This window comes from Gymnodraco acuticeps, unplaced genomic scaffold, assembly GCF_902827175.1.
Source record: "Gymnodraco acuticeps unplaced genomic scaffold, fGymAcu1.1, whole genome shotgun sequence".
Classification (NCBI taxonomy): domain Eukaryota; kingdom Metazoa; phylum Chordata; class Actinopteri; order Perciformes; family Bathydraconidae; genus Gymnodraco; species Gymnodraco acuticeps.
In genome coordinates, this window is record NW_022992351.1 from 8991429 (window position 1) to 9011151 (window position 19723).

At 40.9% G+C, this 19723-nt stretch overlaps 1 protein-coding gene and 3 non-coding genes across 6 annotated transcripts in view; 2 read left to right on the forward strand and 2 right to left on the reverse strand.

The window, feature by feature from the left end:
* sema3h (sema domain, immunoglobulin domain (Ig), short basic domain, secreted, (semaphorin) 3H) overlaps window positions 1-19723 on the reverse strand; it is a 73818-nt gene that overhangs the window by 14337 nt on the left and 39758 nt on the right. For all 3 annotated transcript variants that reach the window (XM_034209417.1, XM_034209418.1, XM_034209416.1), the window contains exons 6-9: window positions 18113-18232; window positions 16913-17058; window positions 15737-15851; window positions 1653-1722 (exon numbers count right to left, since the gene is read on the reverse strand). In XM_034209417.1, the coding sequence (XP_034065308.1) occupies window positions 1653-1722; window positions 15737-15851; window positions 16913-17058; window positions 18113-18232 (451 nt within the window). The remainder of the gene's footprint in view (window positions 1-1652; window positions 1723-15736; window positions 15852-16912; window positions 17059-18112; window positions 18233-19723) is intronic.
* trnas-gcu lies at window positions 12744-12825 on the reverse strand. Its single transcript has one exon. It is a non-coding gene; the product is annotated as a tRNA-Ser (tRNA).
* trnar-ccu lies at window positions 14467-14539 on the forward strand. Its single transcript has one exon. It is a non-coding gene; the product is annotated as a tRNA-Arg (tRNA).
* trnar-ccu lies at window positions 18977-19049 on the forward strand. The gene has a single exon. It is a non-coding gene; the product is annotated as a tRNA-Arg (tRNA).

The window sequence follows — 19723 nt, forward strand, 5'->3', positions numbered from 1 at the left end:
CTAGATAACAACCTGTCCTTCACTGCAAACATCGCTGCTACAACCCGCTGCTGCAGATACATGCTTTACAACATCAGGAGGATACGTCCCACCTGACCCAGAAAGCGACGCAGGTTCTGGTCCAGGCTCTCGTCATCTCACGCCTAGACTACTGCAACTCCCCCCTGGCTAGTCTACCTGCATGTGCCATCCGACCTCTGCAGCTCATCCAGAATGCAGCGGCTCGTCTGGTCTTCAACCTTCCTAAATTCTCCCACACCACGCCGCTCCTCCGCTCCCTTCACTGGCTTCCGGTAACTGCTAGAATCCACTTCAAGACACTGGTACTTGCTTACCATGCTGCGAATGGATCTGGCCCTTCCTACATCCAGGACATGGTTAAACCGTACACCCCAGCGCGTGCACTCCGCTCTGCATCAGCCAAACAGCTCGCTGCACCCGCACTGCGAGGGGGACCCAAGTTCCCATCAGCAAAAACACGTGGGTTTGCTATCCTGGCTCCAAAATGGTGGAATGAGCTCCCCATTGAAATCAGGACAGCAGAACATTTACACATCTTCCGGCGCAGACTGAAAACTCATCTCTTTCGACTCCACTTCGAGCGATAGAATTACTATCAAAGCACTTATATACTAATAAAGGACTTATATACTAATAAAGGACTGGCTTACCTAAAGCCAGTTGAGTAGCACTTGAAATGTTTTAGCTCTATGAAACCTGATGTACTTATATGATTCTGTTTTCTTCAAGTTTGTATCTTGTTGGTCGAACGCACTTATTGTAAGTCGCTTTGGATAAAAGCGGCAGCTAAATGCAATGTAATAATCCAAACATCTTTAGAATATGATTATAACAAATAATTTAAACTTGTTTATTCTTATCTTATGTTACCTACAGTAGTTAGCATTAATTCTTTTTCTTTAAGCATATTTTACTAATCACATAATTTTTACTGTCTTATAGTACACATTGGAATGATTTCTTACTTTATTTTGTACAACTATATTAAATAGATAAAGGTGTGCTCTCTCTCTCTCTCGCTCCCTCACAGGCAGTGTGTTCCTCCGTGGCGTTGACGGCTTGCGGTTAAAAATAATAATAAACATTTTTGAAAAGTGTGGGGGACATGTCCCCAGTTGAAATTACGCCGTGTGTGCGTCAAGTGCAATAAATATATATGTAAGTTGCAACACACACACAGTAAAACTCTGCCCCTCATGTGCTGTATAGAATGGCACGACTAGGCTGTTCAATGGGGCTGATGTGTAGTGTAGATTCTGCCAGAAGGAAAGGTCACACTCCTTATGAAGCAGTGAGGTGCCGCTCCACATTGCTTTTCTTCCCGACTGCAACGCTGGTCCCGCAAATCGAGCAAGAACGTGATTGGTTGATATTCATTGTGGGGGAGGAGGGGTGTTAGATAGATATAGAGTTGTAGATAGAGTTCACTATGATTGAGGTTTCGTTTATGCATAGGGTAGATTATTTTAATTACATTTCCTTTTTTTTTGTGTGTATTTTTTACATTTTGGATTTGCTTGGAGAGCTACTTATTGAGGGCTTGTGAGCTACCGGTAGCTCGCGATCAACGTGTTGGAGACCCCTGATCTAAAGTATATTCTATTGTTTTCTGCTTTACATTTGGTACAAACCTGGAAGTGGTGAACAGGCCATAGATGAGCGGGTTCTTCTTGTCTTTGGCCTGGAGGATAAAGATGTCTTCTGCATTGAGAGAACAAGGAAAGGAGGAAGGGATCAGGAAGAGGAAGGAGACAAAGAGGTAAAACATTAGTATAGCATTCAAACTAATGGAGAAGTTTTGAGAAGAGTCACACCTGTATGAGGGTGTGTGACGTGTGTGTATCTATCAGTGTGACTGTGTGACTAATAGCGCTGGGCGAGCTGGCAGCATGGCTGACTGACTGCTGGAAATGAACCTGTAGCCATTAATTACAGGCCGCTGTGGGAGAGATGAGCACGGGGTCCGCCACAGGAGAACAACACCTGCTGTCTCTCTCTCACACACACACACACACACACACACACACACACACACACACACACACACACACACACACACACACACACACACACACACACACACACACACACACACACACACACACACACACACACACACACACACACACACACACACACACACACACACACACGATCATAACGCTGATATGTTTCTCTCACTCCGACTGCTGTGCCTCACGCAGCGCAATCAGGAGGAGTCGGTTATTGTCTCCATCTGTCTGTCTTAAAAACGTGTTGCATGAAAACGTGATCTCATACAACACTGGCAGTAGGCTATAGATTTTTGAATAGTCTTCTAGCAATTGAGTTACAAAAATGACTCCTTGGCGATGTTTATATAGACATATATAACAAAGTGAATAAGTTATTTATTTATTTTTTCCAGTTGTTTTTCTCTTGCTTGTGTAAAGTGTTTTTTCTATTGTAAGTGTCTTTGAGTACTTAGAAAAGCACTATTCAAATTAAAGGAACTATTTATTATTACTAAGATATACGTATATCATACACCAAATCTGATTGGAAAAACGTTTAAAGAGATGGTGAATCAATGCATTGCACTTAATGTCCTTTTCGAAAGAGAAATGACATTAATTATAGCTCTCTGAACTAACTCGGCATAATCAACAATCTCCACAGGAGGTCAGAATCAATCAGCTGCAGCATGGTAAATGAGAATTTACTTAAAATACTTTGATCACAAAAACGTTTAATCAAAAGCTATCCTGCAGAGCTTTTGATCTCTGGTGGTACGATAGAACTAGGCTTTGATGAGCAGGTCCCAGATTTGTTTCTATGTTTTTATATATCAGCATTACGTCCATCAAAAGTAAAGGGTTTATAATTAATGTTGGCAGACTTGGAGAAAAAAACATTAAAGTGGTCCCTGAGATGAACAAAGCAAACTGCTTTTCCAAAAACTCCATATCCTATCATTGATCTCCTGGGGCTAATCACTGTTTTCAAATGAAAGTGCAAATGAAGCATGTCACAAATCAATTTAAATAATAAACAGACTGACAGGAATGAAAGAAATAAACAGAGAGGAGAACAAAAAACATATTTTAAAAGTCTCTCACTAACAAACTAAATAACAAAAATACATCATTTGTTTCCAAGAAAACTCTACAGGGGCGGAGTGAATTATTTTCTCACATTTGAAAAGGCTTATAGTTTAGTATTGTAAAGTATAGAACAGTATGCTATTGTATAGCATAGTATAGAATGGCATAGTTTAGTATAGTAAACTATTGAAGTATATACTATTGTATAGCACAGTACTGTTAAGTATAGTATGGTATAGTATAGTATAATTTTTTATAGCATTGTAAAGCATAGTATATTATAGTATAGAATAGTGTAGTCTAGCATAGTATCGTTTGTTAAAGTACAATATAGTATTGTAAATGATAGAATAGTATAGTGTATTATGTAAGGGATAATGTGCAGTGAGGGGGTCATTATGGGTTCAGGAGCCCGACGCGAAGCTTTAACTGTATACAGTTAAAGCGACCGGTCTTCTTTCTGCAGATGTGAGCGTCCTTAACAACGGTCAATAAGTCCTTGACAGCGGTCTGTCTGTACTGGATTAACAACGTGTCACGTGTTCTGAATTGACCAATCAGAATCGAGTATTCAACTAAGCCATGTAATAAAGTTCAGTATAGTATAGCATAGTATAGTGTAGCATAGTTAAGCGTATTATAGTTTGGTATAGTTTTGTAAAGTATAGTATATAGTATAGTATAGGTAAGGATAATGTGCATATTACTTATATCACTACTTACTTCAAGTTCAGTTGACACATTACTAGCCCATTAATCAATAGGTTAGAATTACACATTTTGGGGCTCACAAATTGAAAGGAATCTTGCAACTGTTTTCTTGTGTTTAAAAATAAATCACAGTTGCAGAGACTTGAAATGTCATATTGTCATCCTTTTTGCCCCTGTGTTTCTAGTGTTGTATAATTCAGTTGTCAGCTGTCACAGCACAGAGGCCGCACAGTTTATTTAGCTCACAGGTGTTTTGTTTTGCACTTTTGTCTCAGCTAAGAGTTGGGGATGTTTTCATCATCATATCACAACGGAGGAGAACAGAGCACTTTGTCTCCGGTGTGGCATGCTGTGATAACCTATAAATACACAACTTGACTCTGCTCCTAGGTTACGGCGGGACACATCACTTTAAAAGTCTTAGAAACTCTATAAAAAGGCACAAAGAGTTTTATAACCTTTGTAGCCGTGAAGGTTGAAATAAGATGTTTTAAAACAATGTTTGGGTGCGCTCTACACGTCTCTGCTTTTATTCTCCTCTCCTTGTTTCCTCTCCGATGAAGCAGAAATGTTGTTGTGGTGGCGGAGACAGTGAAGCGTATCACTGTCCCCACATTCCTGACGTTCCCGCTGCTCTAGATGGCCTCCATGAAACTACAGCCCTGCAGGACGTCTAATCTCATCTCATCACACACACACACGCACACACACACGCACACACACATGCACATACACACAGGGATTCAGGAGCGCATACACATCAAACAAAGAGATATAAAAGCATGCATTGCCCCCCACACACACCAAGCAGCAGGGACCAGAGCACAGAGACGAACACATGCTGATACTGTACGTATAGACAGACACATATACAATCAGTAGGCCCCTCAGGGCAGAGCAGAGAGGATTATGGGTAGTCTGCAGCATGCAGCATATCACTCCTTCCATTCTTTATTTAAGGTTTCACTCCTTTATAATTAAGTTTGCTTTATCGCTTCTGCTTTTAGTAAATGACAAGGCAGAGGTCTCATTTGTGCATCTTTACTTCTGTTCTGGTCCTCTATCCTACATATGTTAGTCATATGGTAAATCATCCCTTCTTTTCTTCCACCTCCTTTCTATAATCTCTAACTAGTTTCCTTTCCTTCTCACATCTTCCAAAATATCTCCCTCCTTCTGTCATCAAAGCCATTATCTTGGCTACATTTTCTATTTTCCCCTCCTTCTACTTTTCTTTATAGTATTTTTTATCTGGATAATATATACACTCTTTGGTGAACGCTTGCACCCAAAGCACATCAAAGTGTTTTCTACGGAGGGATGAGTCAAAAGAAGGGCACAGGAAGATTTACATCTTAACCTGCAGATGTGAGTTTTATAGCCACACATACAGAATAGTGGAAGACCTTTCTGTCTCTCAAAGAGAGAATGTCTTTAAACCTGGCACAAACAACCCCAATAAAACCCATTTGTAAGTGTGCACTCAAACTCTAATCATCAAAATCACATCTTTAGAGGTAGTCAGCCATATTTGGCCACATTGACGACAAAGTGTTGATGCAGTTTATCTGAGGAATGGTAAATAAACCTTCATGTGAAGAGGTAATGAACAAGAAAAGAAGATGCAGCCAGTTCAGATACTTGTTTCTTGTTACTGGAACCTAAGCTCCAAGTGTTTACTTTAACATTTACAGAACACATCTTTTCTAGTCTGTGCATGAGAGAAAAAGTGTCCCGATTTAGTCGTCTGATGGCCGAAAGACATTGGTTCATATTAAGCTAGATTTGGATTAAAAGTGACCAATTTAGTGTACTTATTATTGTCTGTATCTTTAATTTGGTAGAAGAGTCTTAAAAAACTGGTTTTTATAATAGGTGATATAACAGCACTATGTTGCTATGTATTATTCTTTCTGTGTCTTTGTAGCACTACATACTGTATATCAGAGCAAATTCCTCGTATGTGTAAACCTATTTGGTAATTAAACCGATTCTGATTGTGAATCATTCTAGAGATTAGCTGAGGTACCTTAAGTAGATTACAAAGCTTTAAAGGATTTCCGGAATAGACCTCCTTTGAAATCAATTGAATCACAGTGTAATGAAATTAGCCTTTGGGAGGCCTAGTTGTACCTTCTAGAAACCATTTAAGAGGTATCATCATTTGCAATGGTTATGAAATGGTTGACAAGCCCCCGAGCCGCCTTACATTTTGGTCAGTTGATTCACTCAAATGCAGTGGCGAGCCGTGACTTTTATACCTAGGCCCTCTGACCCCCCCCTCCCTCGAGAAAAAAAAAGAAGAGATATTACGTCACAGCGTATACTTCAGCGGAATATCAAAACAGCGGCCCGGGGTGCAAAACGCATCAATGACAGCGACCCTCTACCACACAAAACAACACCATTTATATAAACACCTATCATGACAGGGCACCCACAGCCAAGTAACAATTACAAATGAATTAAATCGGCACGGCGGCCCACATTGAAAATGACTTAGACACAAAGTCCATCCTCCTGTCCTTTTGGATGAAGCACTTGCGGGTCATTCAGCTGAGCTGATCCTTTGCCACTCCAGTTTATCATTGTAATTCAATCTTGAAAATGACTCGGTTAATAATTTTGCAACGATGTCCTCACTATCACTGAAGTGAGCCATCATGAACGAACTTATGCTAATTATAAATCTATCGATCATAAATCTATCGATCTATCGAAAATAATAAAAGTAGGGTAGACGTGGATATTATCCGGCTGAACAAAACGTGCATTTATCTAACAGGTTCGTTTTCCACAGACCTTATTTCGAGCTATTTTCCAAAATCCTATGGAGAAATCCCGTTGCTTTCTGTCGAGGGAATCCGAGCGAAGCTTACTTCCGGGTTTTAGGACGCGTCACTGCACCTCTTGCATAGACCTCACAGCGGGCGGAACTTGTCATAAAGTCCGCGAAAGTAAAGCCCGCCCATTTAGAGGGAAGATATGATTGGTCAATTGTACTGTCATTTGACATTACTCTCTCCTTGAGTTACTATAGCTGGCCCTCTGTGAATGTAGAGAGGGACCAACAAGCTCTCCCGTCTTCACATAACTCGCAGAGACGGCATTTAACCATTCACATTCCAACAGAAACTGAACAGGCAGATTCGAAGGATTTATTTCTTTAGAAATATTATTTTAAATACAATTAAATCAAGTTATTTTGGTAAAACTAATAAAAAATGTAACAACAAAAAAATATTCCAAAAAATATTTAAAAAAAACGTTTTTAAGAAAAAATGTTTTCAAATATTAGTTTTTAGAATATCTTAGGCCCTCACAGAGGGCCTAGAGGGCCCTGACGGCTCGCCACTGCTCAAATGTTTTCTCTTTTTTAGCAGGGCCACTGTAAACAAAGCAACGCCGAATACTACAACAGAGCCTCTTGGTTAAAAATAATTGTCTACACTATTCTGTTCGTTTTTAATATCATTAATGACCTGTGTTAAAGAACTCATGAGAAAAACAACAGATTGAAAAGAGAATTAATCGCACAGAAAAAACGTACTGGTGTTTTAAGGTGTGTCTTCACGCTAAAAACAAGTTACAGCTGTGGGTAATGGGAACATCAATTTTCTTTTCAAGTCTTGGATAGGGACATTTAACCTGTAGAAGAACTAGATGAAAAGTGTGGCTACATCACATTTCACAGTTTTTGAGGAACGTTAGTCGAAAGTGGACCAACTGAGAGAATCAACAGACTGCTAGCATGGCTAAATATACTCAACAAAATGTTTGAAAGCCATGTAGAAACGATTCCACGTCTCAAATAAAGTTAATAAACTCAGTTCAATATTGAAAAATAACTTTGTGAACTTAATACAAACTTTGGTAAAGCCTGTAGGGAGAGACTCAACGCCTGCCGGCTGCTTGAAAGTTACCCGGTGTCTCTTTCTTCTCTGCACCTCCCTGTGCATTCAGCTTCACATGAATACAAAGTTAAACTTCGGAAGACGAAGACAGAACAACAATTTGCCTTTCCAGACTTTGAAGAAGACGTCTCGGTTATTTATAGCTCAGCTCGAGAAAAAATCCCCTCTTATCTCTTCGTGACAAGTTTTAAATTTGTCCTGATTTAGTGAAGTTCCTCCTCGCTTATACATCTCCCGCCAGTTTGATTTATTAAACTAGTGACTTTTATGTCATTAATCTTTAACGGGGGAGGGAAAGCAAACACACATTCATCACAGTGCAGTAAAATATGAGGCCAATCTGCTTCTGTCTCAAAGTTATCTGACCAGGTGAGGCAAGATGACCGTTTCATCATTTATCAAGTTGAAGGAGTGCAGAAATAATGTTATTTATGTGTCAAATAAAGCATTTTAATGATGTTGCAGTAACAGGAAAGATATTCATGCCTTTCTCCTCTCTGTTCTTATCTTTTTAACCACATTGTTTTCTTTCACTGTCAGACAGCAGGCCACTATCATTACATGTTACTCATATACTATCGTAACAGCAATCCCTTGTTTTGAGCTTCTTTTCTCTCTCTCTGAATCCTCTTCTCGCCTTTTCTTTCTGTCTCCTTATCTTTTCATCAGGTGCTCATCCCTCGTCCCTTTCTGCTCAAATCCACCTGGACTTCCCATGATCCCTTTGGGTGTCTCTCATTCTCTTTGTTTCTCACTTTCACCATCCTTCCCTCCCTCCCTCCCTCCCTCCCTCCCTCCTACTATCTCTCCCTCCCTCCTTCTCCCCGTCCATCTATCTGTCTGGCCTATATTCTCGCTCTCTTGTGTCCTCTTCTCTAAACAAAGCGGCTGTGTTCCCCTGAGGGCCGATAGTGCTGTCTGGCCCGTAGACCTGCAGCCCCGGCCCCTATCATCATCTTCCTCCTCATAATTGTCTGGCCGCAGCCTCCCAAGGCGTACACCCCTATCTTCCTCATTTCTCCACTACTCCCTGAATGCCAGCATCCTCCCACCTCCCTCCTCCTGCTTGTCATCTATCTGACCACACTCCCTTTCTTTATGTCCTCCTCGCCATCTTATAGTAATTTGCCAATAATAGCCCTGCCTCCATCTTGTCTGGTTCTTTCCCCCCTCGGCTATTGGCCCTATTCCTTCTGCCACTGCACCTTTTTTGTCTCTGTGACACATTTTCTTCCCCTCCAGCGGCTGCTGTTATCCCCACCCTGATGTCTCTCTTTATTTCACCGTTTATATCCACCAAGGGATCCATTTGGAAGAAGCCTACTCTTCCAAGGTGGCAATGAAGGGCGTTTGACTTGGCGGTAAATGTCATTGCCAGGAACCTTTCATCTCTTAAAATGCCACTGATCAGCAAATCTAAATGAGAAAGATTATATAAATCGACCAATTATGTATTATGCTGGAGGACACTTTGAATAGTATGGCAGTCCTTTCGACGCCCATTTAGAAAAAAAGATATATCTTGAACTCTCATTAAAGACTGGGAATCTAGCCAGCAGCTATAAGGCAACCCATCCGTAGTTTAAGAGGGTTATGACTTTTAAAAGCTTCATAATCTGCTTTACATTGAAAAAATGTATACAAATCCATTATTTCTGCCCACTGCATTTCCTACAGAAACCCTTTTTGTTGTCGTCCCCCTCCTCTCCCCTCACTCTGTACCTCACTATCCTTCCCTATTGACCCCATTCCCTACCGCCCAGTCTCCCTCCCACCACTCCTCACACCCTTTAAGCTTCACTTCACCTCACTCTGCCCCCCTCCGTGTCCTTTGAGGAACAATGCCTTTTGTCTGGGTTGGGGTATTTCCTGCTGCATAAATCTCACCTTCATTATTTTGGGTGATTCCTTCTCCTCCTATTCTGTCTTTCCATTGCACCATTTTTATTTAATTGCAGACCTTTTGGTAGCATCAGCACTTAAACTAATTTCCAACACTCTAGAGAGATTTAAGGAAATGCACTGCCAACATTAAGTGAGGACCTTTCTTACTTTGATTATTCTTTCTCATCCAGACTTCTGCACTTAGCAATCAGCCATCTCATTCCTCTTTATAATAAGACTTCACTTGTGTCACTTTAGGGCCACCATAGCTCAAGGGGAATATGAAACTGGTGCCAGCGGGGAAGGCCGTAGAAGCCTCTTAGGCATATTCCTCCCATGCTACTGCAATTTCCACCTAAGAAGTCTTAAATAACCTTTAAATACCAGACACATCTCACTTTCTTTATCCCCTTGAGGAATAGACTCTTTAGACCAGAGCTCCTCTCCAACCAAACTTCTTCATCATCCATTTTCATTGTGTATCCTACCCTGAAGACAAATGTATTTCTTATCATCTTCCTAATCAGATATTCCTTCTTTCTCCTCAACCTTCTCTTTCACAGTGTTAATACTTTGATAACAGTTTCTACTTCTTTCCTCGTCTCCTCCTCCTTTTTTCCTTTCCTCTTGCTCAACACCTTGTGATATAACCTCTACCCTCTCCCTACTTGTCCTACTTTTATTCGCTGTCTCCCCCTCATTCTAAACCCACCTCCCTCCTCTCACCCTCTATCTTTCTCCTCCGTTTCTCCTTCTGATGAACTGGGCTTCCATTCAAGTGTTTTCACACAAGCTTTGACGGATTAAGAAAAGGCTGAATGCAGGCGCCAAAACATGATTAATTTCCTTCAGTATCACAAAACATGTTTTCATACCTGCTTTAAACAGAGAGTGTTTTGGTTAATGAGGTAATTAAGCAGTAAATAGTGGAAATGCATTACTCAGGTTAATCTGACAGGACCGAGCGACCTGGTGACTCAGTAATACAGGCAACTGCTCTTTCCTCGGTTTAAATATGGACTGAGATGTTATCGCCCCCTCCACTCTCTTTTTTGACCTTTTTATTCCATCTTTATTACCCGGTAAAGTAAATGGACCGAAAGGAAAATACAATCAATCCAAATAAAGCTTTAATTCCAAACTGTCTAAACATGTGTAAAGTGTTGTCTACAGAATCCTGCAAAAGCCCCTGTTAGTGAGGTCCTTTGCACTGATGTTGGTGAATGTATGTGAACTTACAGGCAGGTCTTATTTGTTCTTCTGATTTTCATATAATTTTCTGACAAAAAAAACCACGACTGCCTTTTTGAGATAAATATTATGTCTGTGTAGAAGCACACTGTAGTTGGTTTATTTGTTGTGGCATTTCGAACCAATTTCCAGTCATATTTACATTTGTTTTGAATTGTTTACGACTATATTTGTATCCAAGCTGTCTTAGGGTAAATATAGCTACTGTCTATCTTTCTCTTCATCCTCCTTCATCCTTACCACTCCCTTTTTTCTTTCCAACTCTTTCTATTTGTCCAAGACTTTTTTTCTGGCCTTTGCAGATCTCATCATAACGGGGCGTGAAGATGACACTTCTCATGTTCTTCATCTTCCCTCCCTTCCATTCGTCATGTTTATCCTCTAAGCTAGGAAAACACACTTCTGCCCACTTCTTCTTTATTCCACTCATCTCCCCAGTGACGTCCAAATGAAATTTAAATATTATTTATTTCCTGTTTGCTCCTCTCCCTATTCCCTGCCATCGTCAGTGGGTGATGTAGTGACACAGATATGGGTGTTGTCCTATGACGGGAACATTGAATCTATCATACACAGACAAAAATAGACTATAAAAATGCCCAAAAAATACCTCAGTGTCTCTAAATGCCATTACGCTGAGTCCGGCCACTGAGAGCTGTCTGTCTCCGGGCAGAAAAACCTCATAGCATGACTCTCCTTCACAACTACTACCACAACAGGGACAACAGCAGTAAACAGCCCAGAGTCCTCTTCCTCTGAGCTGGACTCGTGAGTCATCTCAGATTGAATGGGCAACAGGAGGAACGTCTGTCCTCCATGACAAATGAGAAAATATGAAACACACGACTGGAGGTTTATTTGAACAATTGTGGCTCAATGACGCTGGACGTATAATTTCACACAATAAGTGACATCGTAAACATGTGCGGTCAGCCTCATGAAAGTGAACCTCAGACACAAAACAACTGAACAATCAACTTCAGGCTGTCCTGTGTCATGAGTCAGTCCATGTGGCCATCACCCACCAGATGCTCGTTTCAGAAGAAAGCCAAATGTGAAGGAGTTCAACATCTTAAATATGTGAGTCAACAACTACCAAAATAACACTAAAGGAAATAAAACTGGTATTCCTCCAATATGTTGTGCTGATCTAGTGGCCCTATTCTGCTTTATGGTGGCAAAGTCCATAGGGACTTGGCTTGGGAACTGGAAGGTCACAAGTTCAACTCCTGGAAAGACCAAGTGCTACCGAGGTGTCCCTGAGCAACGCACAGTTTCCTACACTGCTCCCCGGGTGCTGTACATAATGGCAGCCCACTGCTCCTAACACTAGGATGGGTCAAATGCAGAGACCCCTTATATTTCCCCTCTGTGGGACAAATAAAGGGATTGTGATTCTGATGTTGATGAATAGCTGAAGGAGTTGCATCTTGTACAATGTACAATGTACAATGTATATATATATATATATATATATATATATATATATATATAATGTATAATACAATGTACAAGTACATTGATTTATTTATCTGTATAGCTATAATCTGGCATATAACATGTCTTCTCTTTTTGAGATTAATGTATTTGTATGCATGTTCTTTGTTCAATAAAGACATACAATAATAATAATAATAACAACTATTTGTTGGGCTTCTTCTCCATAGTACAGTAACGTGTACATGTACATGAACACAGCACAGCACAGCACACACAGTGAAATGTGACCTCTGCATTTAACCCATAGTTCTAGGAGCCATGCTTAAGGGAACCACGGCAGTGCCCAGATATACTTGGAACTTTCCAACTATCAGTTCACACTGCCTACTCGTACACTGTCTGTCTGTCAGTCTGAGCCTCTGCCGCTGCAAAAGCAATTCGACGAGGATGGGATTCGAACCCACGCGTGCAGAGCACAATGGATTAGCAGTCCATCGCCTTAACCACTCGGCCACCTCGTCCTGTGTACCATCATTTTATGCTTATTGATCGAGAAGGACTCTTGCTGGCCAGAGTATTTGAAGAGACAAAATGTATTTTGCTGGTAAGTGAGAAGCAACTGTGCCATCCAATATGTGAACAGAACAAAAATAAATAAAAGGTTTGTGATGGATTTGACCCACATGGTGTTGAATACTTTCACCTGTAAAAACAGTATCAGAGCTGACAGGAGCTGAAACTAAATATGGCTGTTTTTTTGTACCTGGTTTGTGTTTTACACAAATACACACGCAGAAAAAAAGCGCAGAAAACCCACTCACATTTGTTTCACTAAAACGCAGCAATTACATAAACATACATTACAAATATATGTAATTATAACAACATAGCACACTCAAAATGTTCAGCAAATTGTAATAACTTTCACACACACTCTCACCAGGTGGTAACCCCCGCTCTGCTGCTATGAGGGACCCGCACACTGTCAGTGGTTTATGGGATTTGTAGTGTTTCTGTGTGGTGGAGCGTGGCAAAAACACAACACTGACCGCATTCTTAACCTGATGGGTTAATCTCCTGGATATGGGTTTGTGGTTTTGTGTGTGTCTTGCTGGAGTGTAATCACAAACAAATCTATGCGCACCCTTATCAGATGAGTAAAACATGGCCACAGGCATGCAGGGCAGAGATGTTTATGCTCCTGACAAGTCAGAACTGTCTTGTGTACACAGGCGGAGGTGCAAGTATGTGTGTAACAGCGCGAAAGCTGTGCGAATGCGTTCAAATGTGTTTCTGCATAGAGGTTTGACTATGTAAAAGAAAGAGTGTGTGATTTACAGAATGTGTTATTGTACTGTATATGTTCACATAAACAGTCATTCTGTGTGTGTGTTATGTCGTTTATTCTAAGAATCTTCTGTTTACAAAAACAGCAAAGATAAGAAACCGGTCCTGTCTCCACAGCGCTCCCGCTCTCTGTCTGCCCGCTCTCTCACCGAGCAAAAGGTGAGCCGCGTGGGGCTGACAGCAGAGAGGTGCAGCAGAAGTGATTTGTATTAAAATCATCCTCTTTCAAAATCAAAGTGAAGTTATGGCCCTGTTTTATACCTAAATACATCATTTTCTCGGTTGTCTCTCTTGCACTGGCCTCCTTAGCCAGGGAAAAACGCAACAAGCAGGAAGAGTCATGGCAGAGAAGAAGAAACGCTCCAGACAACAGTGCTGATTGTAATGTCTGCAAAATGATAATTACAAGTCAGATAAAAAAGTAAGGTTAGTTTCTAAAAACGGCGGCGCTGACGACACATTTCAAACCCCAGACATACACAACGTGGACCTTCCGCTGCCCACCCACTTTGGACAGGTTTATGAGTCAACCATCTCGCCCATCCACATGAGCGTCCATGCCCCCCCTCTCTCTTCTCAGGGAAGTAGAGCATGTTATTTTACCATGACAAATCATCAGTCCAGACATTACAAGTCAGCAAAACAGGGTGTGCGGCAGACAACGACTGCTGAGCACTATGGCATTGTTGCTTTACTACAACACTCCTTTGTCTCATGTTCCTATTTTTGAAGAGCTTTGCTTTGCCACGTTTGCTCCCTACTGTGAATGTCCCTCTGTGCATTGTCTAACTTGTCTGTTTGACACTAACAGGTACGCCCCAGTGGCCTAATGGATAAGGCACTGGCCTCCTAAGCCAGGGATTTTGGGTTCGAGTCCCATCTGGGGTGATTGACAGTAGGGTAGAGTGGTCCAAGAATTCCATGAGCCACCAGTCTTGTAGTACAAACAGAACAATTTGAGTAGAAACTCCTCTTCATTATTGAGACAGAGAGAGAAATATTGCAATCAGAAAAGATTGTTCTTCCCTATTTTACAACCTGCTCTTCTAATCACGATGTCTGTTTGGATCAGATGCACAGACATGCATAAATCAACACTATGGGGTAACCAGCTGTGGGGGCATCTTGATAAAAATCATAAAGCTCAAGACTCCAATCTGCAGAGTTGTGGGGGAATCTGGCAGCTTATTTGCCGTCTTCATGTATTGTGCCATGAAGTGATACCGAGCAGATTTAACTTGGCAGTGCATTAAATATTTCTGCAGTAAAATGTGGGAACACTCCTGACCTGTAGGAATGTAGTGTTTAACTCTATCTGAGCCAGCTAAATCAAACCATAGTGAATAACTAACAAAACAGATTCATTTTGATCAATTGGGGGGTTTTGCAAAACACAATTTAATAGCCAGTATTAAACAACTGCAGACTCCTGTGTGGGTGTGCAGGCCCTTTGAAATGCTACTCTACTTTATAGGCAGGAGATAACCGTTCACACTTTGATAGTACTGTGTTCACCACCACTGAAATATTACAAACTTGTACATCTTCACCTACAAGTTCAGACAGAGAGCAAAGGCAGGCTTACATCCCAATTTGCTCAAAATACACATGAAAAACCCATGCTTCCTAGACCTCCTGCTGAGGACACACAGACACACACGCAAGGACACACACACGGACAACCGGAGGACACTGGTGCGAATCTTCGATAATGAATAAACCCACAGCAACTGAATGTTGAGGCCAGTTTCCTTGGTTACCAAGGCTGAGGCACGAAGACGGACCTAAGGTGACCGACAGGGCTGTTGATCACCGTGGTAACTGTGGAGCCAAGCAGACTCATGCCATGCAAACTCTCCTTCGTCATTTCAGAATGTTTGTGAGAAGTTCCGTCTCTTTGTGCATCACGCTCATAAACACAAACACACATACCGGGTGGTTTTTGAACTCAATTCCTCTTTTATGAAGCGTTCAGTGGTAGAGATCCAGCTGTTAGTGTGACTGGTGGCTGTTGAGGCCTGTCTGATGTGATTAGTTTTACTGTGCATGTAATGGGCTTCTCATTGGATGCTGGTGTGTACTCACGCAGCTGGTCGAAGTGTGTCTGCAGGCCGTCTGGTCCCGGGACCGAACACACCATGCGGGCCTTCTGGAAGGTACTCCACTTGTTGACCAAACTCCTCTGGCCTCCGATGTCATTCTACACACACATACAAAGAGTAGTCTGATTAAAACATGTGTATTTTATATCTGCTTTGGGTCAATCATTACTAATCGCTCTCTCTTGTATATAACATAGATGTCACTGATTTCACCTTATTTTCTAAGGAGATTAAATATGAACCTCAGGATGACTAGTCAGCTTGTTGAAGCTAAAGGGGATTTAAAGAAAGAGTAAATAATACAAGCTAACAACATACTAACATTTATTTGTCTATAGTTATGACCTAATATAACTTTAATTTACAGTTTTACACAAAACACTTACTTTGCTAACACCAAATACAAAAGCTTTTTTCTAGAAAAATGTGACTGGCGGATTATTTCCTGGTTATTTAATTAGTTGTCTGGTCTGTAAAACATCATACAAATGTAAAAACATTACATTATGTTTTCAGATTCTATCTATTTCTACTCTCTTGGAAAAGATCCCAATGAGACCTATCCTGCTAAAATTAAAGAAAATTAAAAAAATAGGTTTTTGGTTAACCAACAGCATAAAACTTAATTATATTCAATTTACTAAACAATTATATATATGTAATACTGATAAAAGCAGAAAACCTCACAAGAAACCTAACACCAACATTTATTTTGTTGCAGATTATTGTGTTGTTGAATAAGAAATGTACTATTTGATGCAAAATGTGTTTACTTAATAAAACATTTTTAACATGAACACAAAAATGTGCATACATAACAAGGCAAAAAGAAATCATACAAACACAGCCATGTATGTTTACACATATCCACATAAAAAGGCATTAGTACAAACAATCAGTCCATCACAGTGCAGCAGAAGACACAGCAAACATAAACAGTCGCATATACACAGACATCAAAAGGCACATCTATACAAGCTGGCAGGAGCATCCAATCACACAGAGCTGCTCTTAACGTAAACACTCTCTGAGCAGCACGTAGCTTCTCTGCCTGTTCGGACAAACACGTGTTTACGTAAATTACACGCAGACAGTTTCTGATATGAGCACACAAACACAAACCTGGTGCCTATCTTTCTCCCACAAACACAGTCCATACCTTGCACACACGTGCCACTCTGGAGTAGAGCACCTTCCCAGCAGCCCCTTCTGCCTCCTGAGCGCGCTCGGTGAAGAACACGTAGACCTTATCATCTTCTGGGTTATCAGTTTCAGACAATGACGCTACCCGTACAAACTGGGCATCTGGGGAGAGACAGGCAGAGCTGAGTTTACAAACAGCAGAGAGTCAACATGTGTCTTGTTGTTATCAGCTGCACCCGCCGACAGACTGGCCTGACAAAAGCACCAACAGGGCGTGCATGAGATGGTTTTAGAGATGTGGATTTAGAGCAATATACATTTGGTTTACAAAGCAAAATGTAAAGAGAAAGACGGTTGTTAAATGAATATCAATCTATTGACACCAAAGAGAAAACCTCACATGAGAGAAGATGCAGAAAAGGCACAGATAAGTATCTATGAGTAGATACTGCAAAAGAGCAGTAGAATGTTGGTCTGTGTGCCACATGTTTTAGTTTTAACACAACTTAACTAACACAGTACAAAGAAGGCAATCAAGACAAATCCTGGGTAGCATGCTTACAAAATGCTGAATTATAAAAGGACCAGCCATCCCAGGAGTCTTGCAATTCAAAAACTGTGTTTCAAAGAAAAATAAATCATAATAATAATAATTCATTTATTTTATATAGGCGCCTTTCAAGGCTCTCAAGGTCGCCGTACAAACACATAAAACAAGATACACAATACATAACACCAGCATAAGAGACATAAACAAGACAATGCAGTATATAAATCAATCAAATAACCAAATAAATTAAACAGAGGATGAGTGATGGATAATGATCAGGGTGGATATGCGAGTGTGAAGAGATATGTTTTGAGGTGTGATTTGAAAATGGGGAGAGAGTCAGTGTTGGATGTCAGGTGGGAGGGAGTTCCAAATCCATTCCTGCACGCTTATCTTCTGTGAATTGATCGACCTAAAAAGAGTCGATGCTTGAGATGCTTCAGTCACAAAGAAGGTGTATTAATGGCAGTACTTTCTAAATACATCAAGAGAGAGGTGATAAGTGTTTGCTTTTTTCTTTGTAAAAGAGACCAGCAAGTGTGCCTCTTGCCTTCTAATCATCTTCTTACAAAAACTTTGAATCTTCTTGTGTCATGTGACCTTATGTTACAGATCAGTAAATGTAGGGACTTTTTAAACTTTTCTTTTGGTTCTCTTTGCCCTTACCCTGAAGCCAGGTGGAGTCATACTGCTCGGTGCGGATGACGTGGCGGTTGCCGAGACTACGGAAGAAGGCGGAGTCCCGGCTCATGAAGTCCGAGGTGATCCCAGCATACAGCTCTCCGTCTACACACATTAACAACAGTTTATTTAGGTCACACAGAATGGATAATGTTAAATGACATTTGAAGGTGAAGTTTATTCCAAAAATATTCTCTTCTTTTTGTGAGAGCCCCAGTGCAGTTTTTTTTAATGCCAGCACCAAACAGACAATAGTGTACGAGAATAATTGTATGTCGGTACTGTCTGTAGATGTCAAGAAACGGTGTGCAGCAAAAGAAGACTGCTGAGCACTATACCACTGTTGTTTCAGTACATTACTGCTTCTATGCTATGTTACCATGTTTTCATTCATTTGCTTTTTTGTTTGCTCCCAGTTTAATGTCCTTTTGAGTTCGAGTCCCATCTGGGGTGATTAACCAGCACTTATTTGGAAATAGACAAGACATTTAAATCACATGAAGAGGTATAAAGTTGGGATTGAACGTCTTAGAACCTATAAGTCAAGCTCTTACAATTGACCTTTTTAGGTAAAGTTCTTACAATTCCCATAAACCTGAAAGTATATAACCCACAAACTGTTTCTATGACTACAAATACAAAGATAGCCAGTTTTAAGGTGGCTCCTGCCCATGCATCTCTGAAAACATCACTATGCTGTCTCTTTATTGTTGTGCCATCTCTGACAGTGGCTCAGTAACCTGAGGCCATTATGGACTAAAGCCTATGTTTGTGGCACCCCCATTGCACTAGGGCGGCTGTGGAACCCTTTGTTTGTGAACAGAGTCGGTAAATAGAGTGGTGTGCAAAGCCCCAGTGGCCTAATGGACAAGGCACTGGCATCCTAAGCCAGGGATTGTGGGTTCGAGTCCCATCTGGGTTGATTGACAGCTGCTATATGTGCTGGAGAGAAGCTCAACATCATACTTTCACTGATTCAAGCATTTCCACACCATGAGCTTCTGTTGAATGCAGAGGAACACTAAAGCCTTTGGAATTTGACATGATATTTCAAATAAATAAAGAAGTACTTAAGTTTGTATTGCACTTTCATAAAGTTGGAAGAGTTATGAGCATCTTAGTGGACCTTAAATAGGTCAAGCTCATAAAACATTTGGTCTGAAACCTGAGAGTATATATTCCACAGACTGTATCTGTAGACTGTGCCAACACAAAGACACAAAGTGGAGTCAAATGTCTGACCACAAAGCATCTTTTTGTTTGATCCACCCTGACTGGTAAACGTGCATGTCTTTCAAACACAATGCAACCAGTTTGTAACACAAGCTTTCTTGTTCAAATGTGTACTCTCCAGCCCATGCTAACTTTGAAAAGACATCACTATGCTGTCTCTTCATTAATGTGCCGTCGTCCACCTCAGTGGCCTCAGGTAACCTCAGGGCCATTGTGGACTAAAGCATATGTTTGTGCGATCACATTTGTTCATTTGTAGTGGAACTCTTTTTACTGAATGGGTCAAAATAAACCAGGGATTATGGGTTCAAGTCCCATCTGGGGTGATTGACAGCTGCTATTTAGCTCTATGCTGTCAGGGAT